This window comes from Pelophylax lessonae (assembly GCF_965119305.1).
Source record: "Pelophylax lessonae genome assembly, chromosome: 3".
Lineage (NCBI taxonomy): Eukaryota > Metazoa > Chordata > Amphibia > Anura > Ranidae > Pelophylax > Pelophylax lessonae.
In genome coordinates this window covers 277,460,314-277,482,799 of record NC_138770.1, presented here as the reverse complement: position 1 = coordinate 277,482,799, position 22,486 = coordinate 277,460,314, and the positions used below count along the sequence as shown (strand labels likewise).

Here is a 22,486-nt window from a genome sequence, read left to right as displayed (position 1 = left end):
TTGACATGCAGGTGCTCTTTCGTGCGGTGCCCACTAGGTGTCCTAAGCGCTCACCTCAATGCTCTTTAAAAAAGCCTTAAGTTGTATGCCTCAGTGTGCTGCTCCTTCCTCCACGGAAGAAGCTGCGTGGGTACGCAGCGTAACGCGTAGGATAGCCAAACCGGAAGTGACGTATCGGCAAAGGAATGTTTGTTATGCTCTGAACAAGACGGAATGCAATGTGAGTGTTACTCTTATCTATTTTAATAAATTATACGGGACGTACTTCACCATGTTTGGCCCGATTTGATTTTTTTGGAGATATAAAGGACCGCATATATCCCCTGGAATATAGCTGTTTACATAAGGGAGATAAAACCGAGGATTCATAATGGTACCTATATGCCAATAAGGAGGAAGGAGCAGCACACTGAGGCATACAACTTAAGGCTTTTTTAAAGAGCATTGAGGTGAGTGCTTAGGACACCTAGTGGGCACCGCACGAAAGAGCACCTGCATGTCAAATTTGGATAAGAAGATTCTGTTGATTACTATATATTTATTTAAAGGACACTTCAGCACTTTATATTTGAAACCACCTAATTAAGAGCACATAATTTATTTTTTGAAAGGGTCACGGACTAATAATTTTATAAACAATTTTTGTCACTTTATACTGTATTTATATTGCTTGTTTAAAGCGGAGTTCCACCCGAAATTTATACTTACCTCCATCTTCTCGCTCCCGGTCACCTGAAAAACAAATGGATAATCGCAATTTTTTTTTTTTTTTCACTTACCTTTTAGAGAAAATATACTCACCTTACTTCCTTCTTCCTCCCCTCGGCGGCCACGGCGATTCGTCACTTCCTGGCTTTTGCAATGATTCCTGGGAGCTGAACGTCATGGCTCCCAGCAATCATTGCGCCTGCACCGGCCCCGACGTCAGTTCCGGGGCGCGCGCGTCATTCCCTTCTAAACAGCTTCTGGGCATGCCCAGAAGCTGTGGAGGGATGACGCGCGCGACCCGGAAGTGACGTCGGGGCCGGTGCAGTGCATCGTGGGACCAAAGAAGGAGGAAGAGGACCGAAGAGGACGCGGAAGAGGATCGCGCTGGCTTCAAGCTGCCCACACCTGAGATGGCAGCGCTGGAGAAGACAATTTCAAGGTAAGTATTTCTCCTGAAAGGTAAGTGCAACCCGGGACAGATCAGAGGCTAGCCATTGTGGAATGTGCTAGCCCTGACTGTCCCGGGGGGATTTTTATAAAAAAAATGTATAACTAGGGTGGAACTCCGCTTTAAGTAAGATTTATTTTAGTTTAGTAGATTTTACCACCTATTTATTAACTGAAGGATTTATATCAGATTGTATTTATTTTGCACATTGAGATACACAATTTATGAATATTATATTAAGAAGCACTAAGACACTTTTCCACATATGTATATGATTTAATTTATGTTATATTAAGCACTTTAAAGCGCGGTACTCCCCCCAACTTTATAGGTAGCATAAAACAAATTGGCCGAAAATGTTAAATTTTGATTTTTACATTTTTTTTGGGGGGAATTTCATATAAAAAAATGTGAAAAATATTGCTATTTTTGCAAAATTGACGCTCTTTTTTTGTTTATAGCGCGTGATCAAAAAAATCGCACAGGTGATCAAATACCACCAAAAGAAAGCTCTGTTTGTGGGAAAAAAAGGACGCCAAATTCGTTTAGGTACAGCGTCGCACGACCTCGCAATTGTCCGTTAAAGTCACGCAGTGCCGAATCGCAAAATACCCCCTGGTCGGAATGGGGGTAAAATCTTCCGGGGCTTAAGTGGTTAAGAATATACAATAGAAATATGTAAATATAATAGAAATATAAAGTGCTCAGTGACAAGATAAATATTGTGTATTAAATAAAAATATGCTCAGCTTAATTAAAGTGCCATAGTGCTCAATGTGCCAGATAAGTGAAATACAGTATGTGAGTCAATATACAGAAAAAAATTAATATAAAAGCTGAACCAGTGGATTTAAAGGATAAGTATAAAGTGCTACAGTGTCAATATGGAGAACAAATATCTCCCAACAAGCCTGATATAATAAATAATGTGCAATTATAAATAGATAAGTGAACAGGTATAGCACAAATCGGATCAAAATATATAGCACAAAACGGATCAAAATATATTGCAAAGTCCCAATGTTCTAATGGCAGCCGTAAAATATAATGAGAAGTCTGAATAATAGTCTAGGTGCAGCTAGTGTCCCAAATGTAAAGAAGCCAGAAGGATAAGTGATGTGATATTCTTGTGCTCTTAATCCTTACTTAGCTGTGCAGTGCGGTGGTCCAGTGCCCCTATAAGAAATGCACTCACCACAACACTTTCCCCTGTGAAGGGGTAGCAGGCTCAGCACAGCAGTATAGGTGGTCCTGCGGGTCCTACGGTGTCCCTCTATGGGTCTTTCCTTGCCTATGGTCTGGTTCAGGTTAAATGGATGCCTCCACGCTTCAATCCTCGTCCACTGATAGCAGCATACAGATCCGGTACTCCTTCACCAGCATCCTGGGCCCGGCTCCGGACTCACAAAATTTTCCGGATCTTTCTACATCAGCTAATCATGACCCCATGGGGCCACCAACACATCTGCCAGAGGGTCCCTGGAGCGGGCCACAAACCTCTGTACTTTTCTGTTGACAGAGACGCCAACAGATCTACATCTGGAGTGCCCCAACGAAGGGACAACTGCTAGAACACCTCCGGATGGAGAAACCATTCCTCTGCATCCAAGGCCTGTTGACTGAGGTAATCCGCCTGCCAATCATTTTCCACTCCTGGAATGTGAACAGCCGAGTGCGCTGGAACGAAGCGTTCCGCCCAACGAAGGATGCCTGCCACTTCCAAGGCCGCAAGGACACTTGGTGCCCCCCTGGTGATTGACATAAGCCACAGCCGTGACATTGTCCGATTGAATGCGCACTGGATAACCCTGGAGGTACTCGGTCCAGTGAACTAGGCAAAGCCGGATGGCTCTCAGCTCCAGAACATTGATCGGTAACCTGGATTCCTCCAGGGACCAGACTCCTTGAGCAGACAACCTACCGAGAACCCCCCCACCTCCACCCAGACAGACTTGCATCCGTGGTGACAATTTTCCAATATATAGGGAGGAAGGATTTTACTTGCTTGAGCATCGGGGACTGAAGCCACCAGATCAGGGACTCCTTGGTCACCCGGCTCAGCTGGATCTGAATGTCCAGAGAATTTGGATTCTTGTTCCATTTGAGAAGGATTTCCTTCTTGAGGATTCTCAGATGGAATTGAGCGAAGGGGATCGCCTCGAAGGAGGACACCATCAGTCCCAGGACTCTCATACAGGTCCAAAGGGACGACCATTTGCTGGTCAGCAACAGCTCAACCGCAGTTTGGAGTTTTTTCCGGAGGAAGAAACACCCTGGCTGAGGATGACTCCAAAGTCAGGCCCAGGTAGTGCCATCTCATGGAAGGGACCAAGTACGACTTCTGAAGGTTCAGAATCCACCCAAACTCCTCCAGAGTTCTCATGGTGATTTCCAAATTTGTTTCCAGCATCGTAGGAGACTCCGCAAGGAGAAGCAGATCGTCCAGGTAACCCAGGACCGATAACCCCCGCTGCCACAACAGTGACAGGATCGGAGCCAACACCTTTGTGCCACAACAGTGACAGGATCGGAGCCAACACCTTTGTGAAGACCCGAGGAGCAGAAGCGAGACCAAAGGGCAACGCCACAAACTGATAGTGATCCTCTCCCACGGCAAAACAGAGGAACCATTGGTGTCCTGCACAGATTGGGATGTGAAGATAGGCATCTTTGATGTCTATGGAGGCCAGGAAATCCCCCTGATGTAGGGAGGCCATCTTGAATTTTTGAACTCGCACAAAGCAATTTAGTGCTTTCAGGTCCAGGGTTGGACGCACCTTGCCTTCCTTCCTGGGAACTGTGAACAGGTTTGAATATAAGCCCTGAAAACGTTTTGCACACGGACCCGGAACTATTACCCTCTGTTGTACCAGGTCCTGAACAGCCCAAGAGAGCGCCAGCAAGTGATCCGAGAACAGTTGTACATTGTAAGGGAAAAACTTTACCGGAGGGATGGATCGAAACTCGATCTTGTACCTGGACCGTATGACCTCCTGAACCCATTTGTCTGGTATCCGGGATAATCACAGGTCCGGATCTCGACAGAAACGTCCCCCCACCCCAGATACGGGTGAGGGCGCACCTTCAGGCCGAGGTAGTCTTGTCAGCAGGTCTGGAGAAACCAGACTTTTGTTGTCCAGACCAGGGTCGCTTGGAAACCACCAGAGGGAGCCTTAAAGGGCTTTGCATTATCGACTGACCCTAAAGGGATGAAAAGGAGGGACCCTGTTTACGACGTGGGTCCTTAACCTTGTTAGCCTTTGGAAGAAAGGTACTCTCCCCCCCTCTGAGACCCTTAAAGCGCAGTTCCACCCAAAAGTGGAACTATCGCTCTTTTTCTTCCTCCAACCCCCCCCCCCCTCCGGTACCACATTTGGCACCTATCAGGGGGGAGGGGGGAATGGGAACCTGTTTTTGACAGGTACCCTTCCACACTTCCGGGATACGGCGCCGTCCCTCGGAAGTTTGGCCTCTTCCTCCGAGCCAATAGGAATGCGCTGCGCGCATGCGCAGAAGGGACCCGCCCATGAAGCTGCAAGGCTTCACTGCCGCGTTCCCTTACCTGCAATGGCAGCGGCAGTACCCGACAGCTGAAGGAATTATTGGCTGCGGTGCCGACATTGCTGGACTCCAGGACAGGTAAGTGTCCTATAATTAAAAGGTCAGCAGCTACAGTATGTGTAGCTGCTGACTTAATTTTTGGAGGGGAAGGCGGAATTCCGCTTTAATGATGTCATCCAGGGTAGCTCCAAACAGGCGATCTTCTTGAAAAGGCAGATCAGTATTGGCCTTCTTTGAAATCTGATCCGCAGACCAGCACTTCAGCCAAAGTATACGCCGGAGGACCACTGCCGAAACCGACAGTCGGCCCAATATAGGAGCAGTGTCCAGCGCAGCATCGCAAACAAATTGCAGCTCCTGCACAAGCTGGTCTAACAGCTCCTCAAAGGCAGAAGGGACTTGTCTCCCCTCAAGGTCACGGCGTAGTAACTTAGCTCATTCAGTCAATGTTTGCGTGATAAGGGCAACGGTAAACACCGGTCTCAGTGCAGACCCCGCCAGGGAGTACATATTGCGGCCCACAGACTCTGCCTTCCTATCCTCTGCTTTCTTGAGACAGGGAATCCTCCACTGGAATCACGGTAGCTTTATTCAGCCTGGTGACCGGAGGGTCCATCGTAGGTGGCACAGTCCACTTCTTTATCAGGGACTCCTCAAAAGGGTAGCATCTAGCAATCTGCTTAGGCACCCCAGAGGAATGCTTTGGGCGGTCCCATTCTTTTTTGAGCATGGCATCAAAATACTCGTGAAAAGGGAAAAACCTTTGCCGCTCTGGATAGCTTGTGAGTGCCAAACGTAACCTGGGCCCAGTTGCAGCTGCGTCCTCCATTTTTAGGGTCTCACGCACAGAAACTGCTATGTCCACCAGAGCCTTATCTTGCGTGGCAGTGGAGGTAGAAATGTCATCCTCACTATCAAAGGAGACCGGGCGCTGGTACAGTGCCTGTGGCTGGCTGGCTCGCTGGCACAGTGCCTGTGGCTGGCTGGCTCACTGGTACAGTGCCTGTGGATCTGGGTGGCTGGCAGGCACCGGGCTGCTGTGGGTGGGTATACGGCTGTGATACACTCCCGCGAGACTAGTCCCGACTGCAGACGAGGCTGTCGTTACAAAAATAAAATCGGCAATATTGGCCAGTTCCGAAGCCAATACCGATATAATCGGGGAAAGTACATATCGGCCCCAGATATATTGGCCATGCCGATAATTGGTCTACCCCTAGTTCCTAACTCTAAATTATCTAATCTCCCAACCGGAGATACAAACAGGTATTTTAATAGTTAATGGAACACATTTTGAGGTTAATCATTTTTATTGACTTTAGTATACCTTTTAGGCCTCATGCACACGAAGATTTTACAGCTGCTGTTTTTCGCTTCAGACGTTTTTTTTTTTCTGCAGGCAGTAAATTCCCCAGCATGTTATCCTATGTGTCCTTGCATACAAAGGCTGTTAGCAGCAGTTTTTGGCAGGGGAGTTATCTGGCTGAAAAACCCTTCCAGAACTAGTGGCTTTTGAGGGGAGGTTTTTCAGCTGTAAAAACACTAACTGATAAAAGCATAAAAATGCTGTAAAACACCAAAACAGTTGGCTTTTCTGCATTTGTCAGAGTTTTTGAGGCAAAGGCTTTTGTACGAGTATCATTTTTTTTTTTTTTTAGCAAAACTAAAGTTGAAAACCCGCTACAGCTGAAAAACGCTGATAAAACGCTACTGAAATGCTGAAAAACTCCTTCTACAGCTTTCTCCTGGTGTTTTGATAACATCCAGTGTGCCTAGGGGCATGAGAGTTTCTAGCCTTTAAATAACAGTAGCTGTGAGCTTGTTTTAAACTGTGAAATCAACTTTACTCTTAAAATGACCCCGTCATGAAGAGTTCTTAAGTAAACTAAAGTCACCCTGCAAAAGACTATGTATAAATAACTGTACAGCCGATGTCTTAAAAAAAAAAAAAATCTCTGTTTCACGTCTCTAGCCACAGGAGAAAATGGACACCTTCAGGTGTGTTTTAATGAACGGCAACCCACTGAGCTCCGATTATAAAAGCAGCAGCATTCTTTAGCAACAAAACGGAATTTTTGTAAAATCTTACCTGTAAAATTCCTTTCTCTGAGTCCTCCGACAGTCGCCGCCTCTTCATATTCGTCACAATGGGGTATTAGACTTTGCTCCGAAGGAGTAGCTAGGCAACAGAATATGTTAACATTAAAGCTTTTAACATATCCCACCCTCAAGGGGTGGTCCCCTCAGTCAATACCCTCCTACTTCCTGCAACCATATCTCAGTTTCAGTGGAATAGCAGTAGAGTATATAACCAAAACCCCAAAAGAGGGGCGGGGGCGGCGACTGTCGGAGGACTCAGAGAAAGGAATTTTACAGGTAAGATTTTACAAAAATTACGTTTTCTCTTACGTCCTCCGACAGTCGCAGCCTCTTCATATTCGTCACAATGGGGACGTCCCAAAGCAGTGCAAACATGAGGGGTGGGAAACGCATCCGCGCCGTAAGGCAACACAGTCTCCGCATCAAAGAAAGGAACCTTACCAAAGGAAGGAAACCAGCTGGGCAATAGGAAAAAAACTTGCTCAACAGGAGCAACAACCCAGGAAAAACAAATAACCAGGGGATAAAAGACATATCCCAACAGCCAGGGATCCCAACAGGTGATCCTAGGGAACAGCCGCACTAAGAACCTTGCGGCCAAAAGGAAGCATCCGCCGATGCCTGAACATCTACCTTGTAGAATTTTGTGAAAGTGTGTACGGTCGACCAGGTCGCCGCCTTACACACCTGGGCTACAGAAGCCCCATGACGACAGGCCCAAGACGTACTCAGGGATCTAGTAGAGTGCGCCTTCACAGGCACAGGGGGAACCTTCCCCTGGAAAGCATAGGCCTGTTCAACGGTCTGCCTGATCCATTTGGCGATGGTAGAGGCAGACGCCGCCATGCCCTTCCGAGGACCCTCTAGAAGAACAAACAAGGAATCCGTCTTTCGAAAAGACTCAGTCGATTTAAGGTAAACCCTTATCGCCCGAACAACATCCAAAGAATGTAGTCTCACCTCTTTCGGATGTTTAGGCTTCGCGCACAGCGAAGGCAAGACAATATCCTCATTGAGATGGAATTCCGAAACTCGCTTCGGAAGAAAAGAAGGATTAGGTCGCAAGACCACCTTATCCAGGTGAATAACCAGATACGGAGACTTGCAGGACAAAGCCGCCAGCTCCGACACTCTGCGAGCCGAAGTGATCGCAACCAAAAAGGCGACCTTTTTGGACAACATAGACAACGAGATCTCCCTGATCTGTTCAAAAGGAGCACGTTGTAACACAGAAAGAACGAGATTCAAGTCCCAAGGGGGCAGAGGATCCCTCCTAGGAGGAACCAGATGCCGCACTCCCTGAACAAAAGTGCCAACCAAGGAGTTGGAAGCCACGGGACGTTGAAAAAGAACGGCCAGCACAGACACCTGACCCTTTATCGTAGCCAGCGCCAAACGCTGATCGACACCTGTTTGAAGGAAGGACAACACTCGGGAAACCGAGTACGTGCGGGGTGAAAACCCCCTGGACTCACACCAGGCAAAATAGGCCTTCCAAGTACGGTAGCAAACCTTCCCCGAGGAAGACTTCCTCGCGTTGATTAAGGTAAGAACGACCTCAGGGGAGAGACCCCTCTCCTTCAGGACCTCGGTCTCAACAGCCAGGCCGTCAAAGCCAGCGACTGTAAAGCAGGATGGTATATCGGCCCTTGAGACAGGAGATCGTCTCGAAGAGGCAGACGCCACGGGGCGTCGACCGCCAGATTCACGAGGTCTGCGTACCAGGACCGGCGTGACCAATCCGGCGCCACAAGAATCACCGTGCTGCGTTCCGAGTGTAACCTGCGAAGGAACCTGGACAGCAACTGAAACGGTGGAAACGCGTACATCAGCTTGTACTGATGCCACGGGGCCACTAACGCGTCCGACGCGTCTGCCCGAGGGTCGCGCGTCCTTGCCACGAACCTTCTCACCTTGTTGTTGAGACGAGACGCGAACAGGTCCACATCTGGAAGACCCCACTTCGCGCACAACATCTGGAAGACAGCCGGGTGGAGAGACCATTCCCCCTGATCCAGGGTCTGGCGACTCAGATAGTCCGCCTGCCAGTTCTCCACCCCCGGAATGTGAACCGCCGTTAATCGCCGGGACATGAGTCTCGGCCCAGGACAGAATGTCGGCCACTTCTCGAGCCGCTCGGGCACTCCTGGTGCCCCCTTGGTGGTTGATGTAGGCCACCGCCGTGGCATTGTCCGTCTGCACCCGAACCGGGCAGCCCTGCAGCCGGTCCGTCCAACGATGAAGACAGAGATTTATCGCACGCAATTCCAGAATGTTGATCGGAAGGGAGGACTCCCCCTCCGACCAAGTTCCCTGGGCGGACAGAACGCCCAGAACACCACCCCAGCCCGACAGGCTGGCATCCGTGGTGATCACCGTCCACGAGATAGGACGAAAAGACTTGCCCCCCCGACACCATCGGGGACTGGAGCCACCACAGAAGGTCCCTTCTGGTGCGATGGCCCAACGAGATTTGAAGATCCAGAGATTGAGGTCGCCCGTCCCACCTGGACAGGATCTCCGCTTGGAGACCCCGCGTGTGAAACTGGGCGAAGGGAATCGCCTCGAAGGCCGAGACCATCAATCCCAGACATCTCATGCATGTCCGCAGAGACGAGTGCGGAAAGTCCCTGAGGGACCTGACTTCCTCCTGAAGAGTTCCGAGTTTGTCTTCCGGCAGGAAGACCTTCGCCTGAACCGAGTCCAGGATCATTCCCAGGTAGGGAAGACGAACCGACGGACTCAGTGTCGACTTTGGAAAATTTATCGTCCAACCAAACTCCTGCAGAGTTTGCATCGTGACAGACCGGTCCTTCTCCAGACCCTGGCTGGTCGCAGACCGAACCAGAATGTCGTCCAGATAGCCCAGGACAGAGATGCCCTGGGCTCTCAATAATGCCAGAACCGGTGCAAGCACCTTGGTGAAAACCCGCGGAGCCGAGGCGCCACGAACTGGTAGTGATCCTCCGCAAAGGCGAATCGAAGGTACCTCTGGTGACCCTCGAAAATGGGGATGTGAAGATACGCATCCTCCAAATCGATGGAGGCCATGAATTCCCCTGGAACCAGGGCAGCCACCACCGACCGCAGGGATTCCATGCGGAACTTGTGAACCCGCACAGAGCGGTTTAGAGCCTTCAAGTCCAGAATTGGACGAACCTTGCCCTCCTTCCTGGGCACGGTGAACAGATTGGAATAAAACCCCCGAAATCTGTCCCGATGAGGCACCGGAACCACCACTCCCTGAGCCCTCAGGTCTCGCACCGCCAGGTGCAGGTCCCGTAAACGCTCTGGAGACAGTTGAAGATTTGAGGGAAAAAATCCGCTCTCCGGCCGAGAGAGAAACTCGATCTTGTAACCAGATCGAACGATCTCCTGAACCCACCTGTCCCGCACGCGGGCCAACCAGGGTTGAAGAAAACCGAGCAAGCGTCCCCCCACCCCAAAACTGGGTGAGGGCGCCCCTTCAGGCCGCACTGTTATGGGCAGCGGGTCCGGACTGACCGGACTTCTGTTTACCAGACCAGGGCTTCTTTTGAGAGCCTTGTCCCTTGAACGGTTTGCCCTTGTAGTGCGACCGAAAGGCACGAAAGGACCCCTGAGGGGGCCGAAAATTAGCATGCTTCTTCCCAGAAGCCCCCTTAGCCTTGGGGAAATGGGGCAAGAGAGTGCCCTTACCTCCGGTGATCCCCTTAATCAACACATCCAAGGACTCCCCAAAAAGGCGAGACCCATCATAAGGCAGATTGGCTAAGGTCTTACGTGAAGATTGGTCCACCGACCAACACTTCAACCAAACCAGGCGGCGAGACAACACCGCCACGCTGTGTACACGTGCAGCCAACGGGACTAAGTCCAAGTCCGCATCACACAGATACATGACACCCTGGTGGATTTGATCCACCATATCCAGGGTCGCCGGCGAGGCCGAATCGGCCACTAGGACGCGCCTAAGCATCTGCGTCCAACTTGCGACAGCCTGGGCCGCCATGAGAGAGGCAAACAGAGCTTTAAGCATAGAACCCGTAACAGAATAAGTATGACGGGCAAGAGACTCCATTCTTCTATCCGTGGCATCACGGAACACCGGGGAATCCTCTGCAGGAATCGCAGTGGATTTGTTCAAAACCGCAATTGCGTGATCCACCGGGGGTGGTACACACCACCGTTCATCAGTGGAAGGCGAAAAAGGATAACGCAGCTTGAACCTACTTGGCACAGCAAAAGGTTTGCGTAAATTGCGCCATTGTTCCTTAACAGCGCGCTGAAAATCATCATTGCAGGGAAAAACCTGCGGCGTCCTGCGTTTTCTCTGCGTCCCATAAGCCGCCAAGGCAGCGGGGGGACACACTTCATCCTGCAAACGCAGCGTTTGTTTTATGGAAGCAATCAATTCATCCATGATTGCAAGCTCTTCAGGCGAGCCAGGGGGAGAATTAACCCCCTCAACCTCAGCCTCCACCTCGGACCCCACTAGATCCAGGGAGGAGCGGGACCCCGATAAGGAGACCCCCGCCATAACAGCCCCATCACCTTCACCCTCAGAAATAGAGGAAATAGAAACTCTGGGTCTTTTAGTAGATTGAGCAGCCACCAGCATCTGCACCTGAGCAGCAAGGCCGGCCACAATAGTGGCCAAATCCCCCCCTGGGAGGGAAACAGCGGTCCCCTGGCTTTCCACCAAGGTGGCAGGAAATTTGCCCTCCTGAGAATCCATTGCCCCAATATGATATGCCGGAGTATAAAGGGTTAACTGCCCCTTTAACAAGCGCGGCGAGCGCAGCCCACCGCACCACACACAAGCACAATGAGACCCCCACAGGGACAATAAACTGACACAGGCAATGGATATAGCAAGAACAGAAGGATAAAACCTGAGGAGACCCTCGCCGCTGCCTCGATCGGTGTACCCAGGAGAAGAGGAAGTGATGAGACCAGGGCGCTCTATTAAAGCCTATGGGAGGCTACAAGAAAATGGCCGCCATGCATGTAGAACATGCGGCCGGAGCGAGTGCAGGCAAAATGGCGCCGTTTGGCGCCGAAACCGCCGCTCCTACAGTACAGTAATGCACATAACACCATCCATATAAAAAAACATGGCAGATCGCCGCAGCGATCGCTGTATTGTGCCCAAACATGCCACAAAACATGCCCCACAGCACACAGCTTCTCACACTGAACAAGGCTGACACAGACAGTGTCACACAGCTCCCCCCCCCCCCCCCTTGCAGCCCATGCAGCATGCAGCAGAGGGATAGGGAGACAAACAGTGTGAACAGAGGCAGGTTACACAGTCCCAGACTGACACCCCCCCAGACAGACAGGTCCCCACATAGATACACTTACCTCTCAATGGTGTGGGGGACCCGCACAGGCGAACAAGCCGCTGCACATGAGGCAGGGAGAGTCGCATACAAGACGCACAAAATGGGGGTTAAGAAACCGCACAGCGTCCAGTGAGGTAGCCACCTCACCAATCATCCCTGCACCGAACAGGGATGGGTCGTTCACTGTGCCAGGAGCGTTACCTGGCTGAACGCTCGATGGCAGGCTGGGAAGCTACTGACCCACGACCTGCGACCAGGGGGATCAGCCCGAGACCCAGCCCGCATGATCCTCTTCGTCAGAAGAACTAACTAATGCTGACAAAAAGAACAGCTAAGTAAAGAGAGAAAAAACTCAAACAAAAAATCAAAAAAGAAGAAAGAGGCTGGGGCACAAAGCCCCAGCACAGAGAGAACCAGCTACTCCTGACAAGCTAGACATTGAAACTGAGATATGGTTGCAGGAAGTAGGAGGGTATTGACTGAGGGGACCACCCCTTGAGGGTGGGATATGTTAAAAGCTTTAATGTTAACATATTCTGTTGCCTAGCTACTCCTTCGGAGCAAAGTCTAATACCCCATTGTGACGAATATGAAGAGGCGGCGACTGTCGGAGGACGTAAGAGAAACTTATTTTCTCCTAAATACTATTACTGAAAGCATTTTCTTAGCAACAAAAGTATTCATCGCCATTTGTGTTTTAATTGTGAGCATGCTTACATAATTAGGACCTTTTTCTTATAGTTTAATTGCGTTTTTTTTTATTTTTCACTTTTGTTAAGGGCTGCCCTTGTGTATATTATTTGTGTATATTCTTTAGGGTTATTTGTCCAGTACACTGCTAACTGTACACACAATTTGCCATACGTTACAAAGGTGAAATAAATCACTTTATATTTTTATAATCACTATTGCGCAAAATAAAACTTTATTGATAATAATAAAATCACAATTAAGAGGCTACTGTGCAAAACAAAAAATGTACAACCGCTAGCAACCAATTATGGTTAACAGCAAATACTATGAAATGCCTACAGTTAACAGGACAAAAAAAGCAGGATAAAAACCATATGAGAAAACGCAAGCATGAGAGGTAAAAGTATGATTAAATAAATCACCTGGGATTTGAACAAGGAACCCTCTGAGTGTTGACATTGTCACACAATGGCTCAACTCCATGATATATACCAGTTCGAACATAGATCTAAAGCAAAAGCAGATGAGGTTTATAAACGTATTAAAAAATTTTTTAAAAAAAAGAAACAAGCAACTACATTAGATGTGAATGTACCTTGTCAATATCTCTAATGTTCACATTGACATATGTTGCACAGAGAATTTTTATTCGGAGATTGCTGTTGATGGCCCAGAGGGATTTAGCAGAGGCTTCTCCATTCATATATGGTGTTGCTGTTGAAATTCGCCTTGAGTAAGAGGGCATTGTAAAGGTGTCCACTGGAATCTGGTTGTACAAGCTGTCTTTTGCCATTAACATTAAATTGGGCATCCGGCCAAGCATTATACAGCTCCTTATATACTAAAATATATTAATGACATTTAACAAATGGGTTCATAGTCAACAAAACACATAATTAGATTATCCTTAAGTTATATAAGCTATATTTTACAGCTCATGGCAAAGTACAAATGGAAAACAAAGACGAGAAAGCACCAAAATCCTTGTGAATATCTGATAGGTGTGACAGAATTCCAAAAATAAAAAAACAGATTTTTTTTATATTGCAAACTTTCTAAAAATGCAAAAATAGTGCATGCATACACATTTGCAAATCTATACTTCTTGTGGCTGTTCCAGAGGTTCGCCCAGCTGCTGTGCAAGCAGAGGGCAGAGCTGGTATTCTGACTTCTAGGCTTCAGCTCTCCTGCCTGAAGAGCTAAGGAGGTCATAGGCTTTCCACATGTCCTCTTAGTATGTCCTCATGCTCCTACATTTGCATAATGTAGACCACCACTACACAGAAAAGTATAGCTCCTCCCAGTCTAGGCTTCTCTCTTTATTTGTTGATAGCTACATTTTCTAAAACGGAAAACATGTGACTGGAGTGAGGGAGGCTTGGATGAGGATAAAACTATTACACTCCCAGTTCCCAGCAAAGAATTAAAAAAAAAAAAAGTTGTTAGAGAATTTCCTGTGAGAGAATGATTAGATCACTTCTATCAGATGGTAGCACCCCTCCCCATTAATGCTGAAGAACAGTAGGGAAGATGGCAAATGTATAATATGAACTATGCTGTGGGTTTAGGTCTCTGTACAGCTGTCTCCTGGATTTTATGTAAATGGAACTAGGAAGCTGCAGACCCGTCTCAATTGCTTTTGCAAGACTCAAGCAGTACTGCTTTTCTGTCTTAGTCAGAGGTAAATAAAGATCCGATTTAAAAAAAATCACTCCCATTTTTGTTTTAGTGAACCCAGTCATGCAGCAGTTGGTTAGTAACTCGGCTAAAAGGCATGGGTGTCTTGTAACTTAAAGCTGCAATATCAACTTAACAGTTTTCTTAAAAGCCTACAAAAGGGAGAACCAAATATAGGCTCTAATCTTCCTAGTTTCATTAAAGCAGAATAATACTCATCGCTCCAGCAATGCAGCGTCTCCAAGCTCACCGTCCGGCCACTGACATTTTCCGGGTCTCAATCACCAGTTTTTGTCATTGGCATTGTCATTGGCATTGTCATTGGGTGGGGATGATGTCTCTGCTGTGCATTAGATATTGCCGAATTTGTACAGTGAGCTGCGCGTGCGCGGCTTACTGTATAAAAACGCGGACAAGCAGGTAAGTAGCTTTAATTCAGAAGAGGCAAAGAGAGCATTCTGCATTAAAAACCCTGTCTGTCTGCCAATTTTAATTTGCAAGCATAAAGTTCCACTGAAAGTCAAAACTTTTTTTTCTTGCTTTGGATGGAGTGAAGCGGGATTGGAATACCTGTCCCAGTTAGGGGGATTCACCCTATCGATCCTGGTGACCATGATCATAAAGAGTGAAAGTTAAAGTAAATACTACATTTTTGGAGTTGTAACTAGAACAGGTATAAAGATATGGATAAAAACAGGAAAAGGTTATTCACCTGCGCTTGATATACAGGTGAATAAAGGCTGCCCGTACACAGGTGATATCAAACCAAAAAATGCAACAAAATATATAGTACAGCGCCAAACATCTCTAGACATATGAATGCATCAGAGAAAAAAAGACTAAAAAAAAGAAACTATACAAAGTCCTTAAAGTCCATGAAACCGGGTGCTTAATGTCCGAAATGGATGAGAAAAGATTCCAACACCACAAGATTAGACCACAGATCCTGAAGACCACCACGTGCTCATGTATGATAATACCCTTACCGGAACTTAAGACCCCCTGAATCATTGTGTGAACCGCATATTTTAAGGCATTATTCTTCAGGTTTGACTTTCCGGTTGTGATGTATGCAAAAGGTTCGCGCTTGCGCGCTTCATCTATGCGTCCCGATTCCCTCTACTAAGGGCGGAAGTGCTTCACAGCATTCGCCATGACCGGAAGTGCGTCATCACGAAAGTGCGCTGTCGCACATGCCGTGACCGGAAGTGCGTCATCACGCGCCACGGAAGCGGAAGTGCGTTACCGCAACTTCCAACAAGGGGACACTATATAATACGTGCTGCATATGGGGGGCTTTGCCTTTGATAACGTCTGACGGTAAGACGAAACGAGTCAGAAACGCCAGCCCCCATGCAGACACGCCTCCAGCCGCGGCAATTTCCACTACATGCCTTGTATCAAGCAAATGACTGAGTTTTTTACCCTAATAAAATGTACATACTTTTTTATCCTAATAAATGTACATGTTTTTGGAGGGACATCTTTACCCTTTATCTGTGAAACATGAGCACATGAGGATACATTATTATTGTTGATTAAGTATCGTGGTGGACCCGGTGCCGGACTTCAGAGTGGACCCTATCCTGGCGGCCATTTCCATGCTTTATGCCTTTTTGACCTGCCTTAACAGGGGGTCTTAAGTTCCGGTAAGGGTATTATCATACATGAGCATGTGGTGGTCTTCAGGATCTGTTGTCTAATCTTGTGGTGTTGGAATCTTTTCTCATCCATTTCTGACATTAAGCATCCGGTTTCATGGACTTTAAGGACTTATAGTGTCTTTTTTTAGTCTTTTTTCACTGATGCATTCATATGTCTAGAGATGTTTGGCACTGTACTCTATATTTTGTTATAAAGATAAAGGAATTTTTGTAAAATCTTACCGAAAAATTCCTTTCTCTGAGTCCTCCGACAGTCGCTGTCCACTCATACAGTCTTCACCAATGGGTATTGACCTCTTATCCATAGGAGCAAGCTAGACATAAGACTTGTTAAAAACAAAGCATTTACATAGACACACCTATGGGGGCTGTCCCACTGGTCCAATACACCCCTGCAATCAGCCATCCCAACTCAGTTTGGTAGCAAGAAATTAGAGTCCAAGAACCCCAAAAAGAGGAGCGGGGGCAGCGACTATCGGAGGACTCAGAGAATACGGTAAGATTTTACAAAAATTCAGTTTTCTCTTACGTCCTCCGACAGTCGCCACCCACTCATACAGTCTTCACCAATGGGATGTCCCAAAGCAGTGTAGACATTAGGGGTGGGAAACGCAACCGTCAGAAAGGCAACGCAGTACCCACAACAGAGAAAGGAACCTTACATGAACAGAAAGGTGACCCTCTGGGTAACAAAAAAGCTCAACAGGAGCAAACAACCCAGGAAAGCAAATAACCAAGGGGATAAACAAACCCAACAGCCAGGGACCCGCAATAAAACCAGGGTCCCCTTACGGTACTGCCGCACAGAGAACCTTGCGGCCAAAGGAGGCATCAGCTGATGCCAGAACATCAATTTTGTAGAGTTTCGAAAAGGTGTGCACTGACGACCAAGTCGCAGCCTTACACACCTGGGCCACCGAAGCCTGATGCCGGAAGGCTCAGGACGCACTCCCCACTCTGGTAGAGTGCGCCTTGACAGGGAAGGGCGGTACCCGTTCGTTCAATGAATAGGCCTGTACAATTGTCTGTCTGATCCATTTTGAAATGGTCGCCGCAGACGCAGCCATACCCTTCCAAAGTCCCTCAGCAAGGACAAAGAGAGAATCCGATTTCCGAAAGGATTCAGTCGACGACAGGTAAACCCTGATCGCCCTGACAACATCCAAGGAATGCAAAGCAATCTCCTTAGAATGCTTAGGATTCGCACACAGCGAAGGGAAAAAAATGTCCTCATTAAGGTAAAAATCAGAAACCACCTTTGGAAGAAAGGACGGATTAGGTCGCAAGACCACCTTATGCCTATGGACCACCTTATCCCACCAGGTAAGGGGAGCGGCAAGACAAGGCCGCTAACTCCGGCACTCTGCGAGCAGAAGTGATCGCCACAAGAAAGGCAACCCTTTTAGACAGCAGAGTTAACGAGATTTCCCTGATGTTTTCAAACTGGGAACGTTGTAACACGGACAGAACCAAGTTCAAGTCCCATGGAGGTAAGGGCTCCCTTCGAGGAGGGGCCAAGTGACACACACCTTGAATGAAGGTGCGAATCATCGGTCCCTGAGACAGTAGATCTTCTCGCATTGGTAGCCGCCATGGAGGCTCGACGGCCAGGTGAACGATGTCCGCGTACCAGGACCGGCGTGGCTAGTCCGGCGCCACCAGAATCCCCAATGTTGGTTCCGAGGCCAACCTGCGAAGGAACCTGGACAACTGAATCGGAGGAAAGGCATATATCAGATGATACTGATGCCAAGGCACCACCAGCGCATCCGAGGCATCCGCCAGAGGATGGCGCGTTCTTGCCACGAACCTTTCCACCTTGTGGTTTAGCCGAGACGCGAACAGATCCACATCCGGGGATCCCCATTTCGCACACAGCATTTGAAATACCTCCGGGTGCAGGGACCATTCCCCCTGGTCCAGGGTCTGGCGGCTCAGATAATCGGCCTGCCAATTCTCTACACCCAGAATGTGAACTGCCGATATTGCCGGGACATGAGTCACGGCCCAAGACAGAATACTGGTCAATTCCTGGGCCGCCCGGGCACTCCTGGTGCCCCCTTGGTGATTGATGTAAGCCACCGCAGTGGCATTGTCCGTCTGCACCCGTACAGGGCGGCCCTGAAGACGATCCGACCAATGGAACAGGCGCAGCCTGATCGCTCTCAATTCCAATATGTTTATGGGGAGTGAGGATTCCTCCACCGACCAAGTGCCCTGGGTAGACAGGTTGCCCAGGACTCCACCCCAGCCCGACAGGCTGGCATCCGTGGTAAGTACTGTCCACAGTAACGGCCGGAAGGATTTTCCGTCCGCCACAGCCGGGGACTGAAGCAACCACAGAAGATCCATTCTGGTTTGGTGACTCAGACACTCTCAGGTCCAAGGACTGAGGGAGCCTGTCCCATCTGGCCAGGATCTCTGCTTGGAGAGACCTCGTGTGAAACTGTGCAAACGGTATCGCCTCGAAGGCTGACACCATCAACCCCAGGGACCGCATACAAGCCCTGAGTGACGAGGATTCGTTTTCCCTGAGGGCCCTGACCTCGTTCTGTAGGGTCCGGAGCTTGTCCTCTGGCAGGAATAGCTTCGCTTGAGCAGAGTCCAGAACCATTCCCAAATATGGGAGACGAACCGAAGGAGACAAGGTCGACTTCTGCACGTTGATGGTCCATCCGAACTATTGAAGCGTCTGAACTGTAGTGAACAGATTGCGCAGCAGGCTCTGGCTGGCACTCGATCTTAACAGGAGGTCGTCCAGATATCCCAAGACCGCAATGCCCTGTGCCCGTAACAGGCCCAGAACGGGAGCCAGCACTTTGGTAAAAACCCTTGGAGCCGAAGGGAGACCGAAAGGTAACGCCACAAACTGATAATGTTCCTCCGCGATAGTGAATCGGAGATACCTCTGATGCCCCTCGAAAATGGGGATGTGTAGATAGGCATCCTTCAGGTCGATAGAGGCCAGGAATTCGCCTGGACTCAGGGAGGCTACCACCGAGCGAAGTGATTCCATGCGGAAACTTCCGAACGCGTACAAAACGGTTCCGAGCTTTTAAGTCCAGAATAGGACGCACCTTGTCCTCTTTTCTGGGCACAGTGAACAGATTCAAGGAAAAACCCCCGAAAACCTATCCCGATGAGGCACAGGGACGATCACCCCCCGAGGAGATCTTGCACCGCCTGATGCAGGTCCTGTAACCGCCCTGGGGTCAAATGAAGATTTGAGGGAAAGAATCTGTCCGCCGGCCGCGAAAGGAATTCGATCTTGTAACCTGATCGAATGATTTCCTGAACCCACCTGTCCGGAATTAGGAGCAGCCAAAGTTGGAGGAAACCGCGCAAACATCCCCCCCACCCCTGAAACGGGTGAGGGCGCCCCATCAGGCAGAGACGGACTGGGCCGGCGCCCCAGTTTGGCCGAATTTAGGTTTGCCCGCCAAGGGCTTTCTCTGGCCACCCTGGCCCTTGAAGCATTCCTCCTTGTTCTGTGCCTTGAAGGCACGAAAGGACCCCTGATTTGGTTTAAAGGAGGGGCACCGCTTACCGCGGAAAAACTTGCCCTTAGGATTCTTGGGCAGCAGAGTGCTCTTGCCCCCAGTGACCCCTTTTACCAATTCATCCAGGGATTCCCCAAACAGGCGAGACCCCGCATAGGGGATGTCAGCCACCGTTTTCCTTGAAGTCTGGTCAGCCGACCAGCATTTCAACCATATCAGGCAACGGTTAATCACCGCGACACTGGACAGGCGCGCAGCTAATGGGGCCTCATTCAAGGCCGCATCGCACAAATACATGACTCCTTGATAGATCTGGTCCACCATCACCACGGTAGTAGGGGGGAGCAGAATCAGCCACGAGGGTGTGTCTTAGCACCTTGGTCCAATCCACCACAGCCTGAGCCGCCATGACAGAGGCGAAAATAGGCTTTAGCAGGGAACCCGCCACCATGTAGGCATGGCGGGCAAGGGATTCCATCCTCCCCAAACACCGGAGAATCTTCGGTGGGTACCAGAGTGGCCTTGTTTAATCTGGCCACAGTGTGATCCACCTGAGGGGCCACACACCAGCGCGAATCCGTAGGAGACGCAAAGGGATAAAGGAGTTAAAACTTCTTAGGCACCACAAAGGTGCGTTTTAAATGACGCCATTGATCATTCACAGTAGCGTGAAACTCAGCGGGGCAAGGGAACACCTGCGCCGCCTTGCACAATGCCCGAAGGATTGCGCTCATCCTCTAAATGTAGTGTTTCCTTAAACACTTAAGCCCCGGAAGATTTTACCCCCTTCCTGACCAGGGGGTTTTTGGCAATTTTACTGTGTGATTTTAACGGACAATTGCGCGGTCGTGCGACCCTGGACCTGAATGAATTTGACGGCCTTTTTTTCCCCACAAACAGAGCTTTCTTTTGGTGGTATTTGATCACCTGTGCGATTTTTACTTTTTGCGCTATAAACAAAAAATGAGCTTAAATTTTGCAAAAACAACATTTTTCACATATGAAATTCCCCCCCCCCAAAAAAAATGTAAAAATCAAAATTTTTTTAACATTTTTGGCCAATTTGTTTTCTGCTACATATGTTTGGTAGAAAGGGGAAAAAAAAAAAAAAAAAAAAAAAAAAAAAAAAAAAATCGCAAAAAGCGTATTTTGATTGGTTTGCGCAAGAGTTATTGCGTTTACTAACTAAGGGAAAGATTTCTGCCATTTTTTGTGTTTTTTTTAACGCGTAATGGTGGCGATCTGCGATTTTTTTTTTGCGGGACTGCGACATTGCAGCGGACAGATCGGACCCTTGACTGACATTTTTGGGGTTACCAGTGACATTACTGCAGTAATCAGTGCTATACACATGCGCTGTTACTGCAAAATTACACTGGTAGTGAAGGGGTTAACTTTATTTGAGAGGGAGGGGTGGTGTGTGTCCCTAGGGGCGTGATTCTTACTGTGATTGGCTGTGGCTTGAAGTGTAGGAACAGTGATCAACGGTCCTACATAGTAGAACCGTACGATCACTGTTTCTACACCAGGGAAAATGACAGGCGGCTTGTTTACATCAGCCGCCTGACTTTCTCCCTCTGCAGCGACGATCGGCGAGTGACCGGCGGACATCGGGTCCGCCGGTCACACGCACGGACTTGCTGGGGAACGAGCCGGGGCGGGAGCGCGCCTCCGCGGGCGCGCACTCTCCCGCAATTGGCTCCCTAGCAAGTGACAGGCTAGTGACATATATATACGTCACTTTGCCTGGCCGGGGCTCACTGCCGACGTATATCGTCGTGCGGCAACCGGTTAATGGCAAGAATTAGTGCATCCATAGCTGCGCGGTCCTCGGCCGTCCCAGGGGGGGAAATCATCCACCCCTGCAACCTCCGCTTCCCCCTCAGACAGAGAAGAGCGAGACCCTTCAAGGGGCACGCCACCTACGGACACCATTTCAGATTCAGAATCCGAAGACAAGGAAAAACGAGGCCTTTTTCTGTCAGCACGTTCAGTCATCAGAATATCCACTTTGGACACCAAAGTCGCCACTAAGGCTGTGGCAAATTTGCTGTCCTGAGATTCCATAGTAAAAAAAAGTTGTTTTTTTTTTTTAAAAAGGTACTGGCCCTTTAACCACTTGCCGACTGCACACAGTATATTTACTGCGGCAGTCAGCCCCTCACAGGCAGAGCGACGTAGGTCTATGTCGCTAGCCTGTGAGGCTCTGGGGAGCGAGCGAGCGCGCGCCGCCGGAGGCGCGCTCCCGCTCGGTCACAGACCCCCCCCCGTGCGTGTGACCGGCGGACCCGATGTCCGCCGGTCACTCGGCGATCGTCGGGGGAGAGGGAGAAAGTCAGGCGGCTAGTGTAAACAAGCCGCCTGTCATTCTCCCCTGTGTAGAAACAATGATCATACGGTTCTACTATGTTCTACTCAAAGTTAACCCCTTCACTACCAGTGTCATTTTACAGTAAGTGCATATGTATATCACTGATTACTGTAGAAATGTCACTGGTAACCCCAAAAGTGTCAAAAATGTCAGTCAAGGGACCGATCTGTCCGCCGCAATGTCGGAGTACCGAGGGAAAAAAAAAAAGACAAAAATCTTTCCCTTTGTTAGTAAACGCGATAACTTTTGCACAAACCAATCAAAATACGCTTTTTGCGATTTTTTTTTACCAAACATATGTAGCATAAAACAAATTGGCCGGCCGAAAATGTTAAAAAAATTTTGATTTTTACATTTTTTGGGGGGGAATTTCATATAAAAAAATGTGAAAAATATTTTTGCAAAATTGGACACTTTGTTTATAGCGCATGATCAAA

At 48.7% G+C, this 22,486-nt stretch overlaps 1 protein-coding gene across 1 annotated transcript in view; it reads right to left on the bottom strand.

Moving 5' to 3' along the window:
• PIK3CA (phosphatidylinositol-4,5-bisphosphate 3-kinase catalytic subunit alpha) overlaps nucleotides 1-22,486 on the bottom strand; it is a 318,657-nt gene that overhangs the window by 207,438 nt on the left and 88,733 nt on the right. Inside the window, exons 5-6 of the mRNA XM_082248881.1 lie at nucleotides 13,433-13,678; nucleotides 13,260-13,345 (exon numbers count right to left, since the gene is read on the bottom strand). Coding sequence (XP_082105007.1) covers nucleotides 13,260-13,345; nucleotides 13,433-13,678 — 332 coding nt within the window. The remainder of the gene's footprint in view (nucleotides 1-13,259; nucleotides 13,346-13,432; nucleotides 13,679-22,486) is intronic.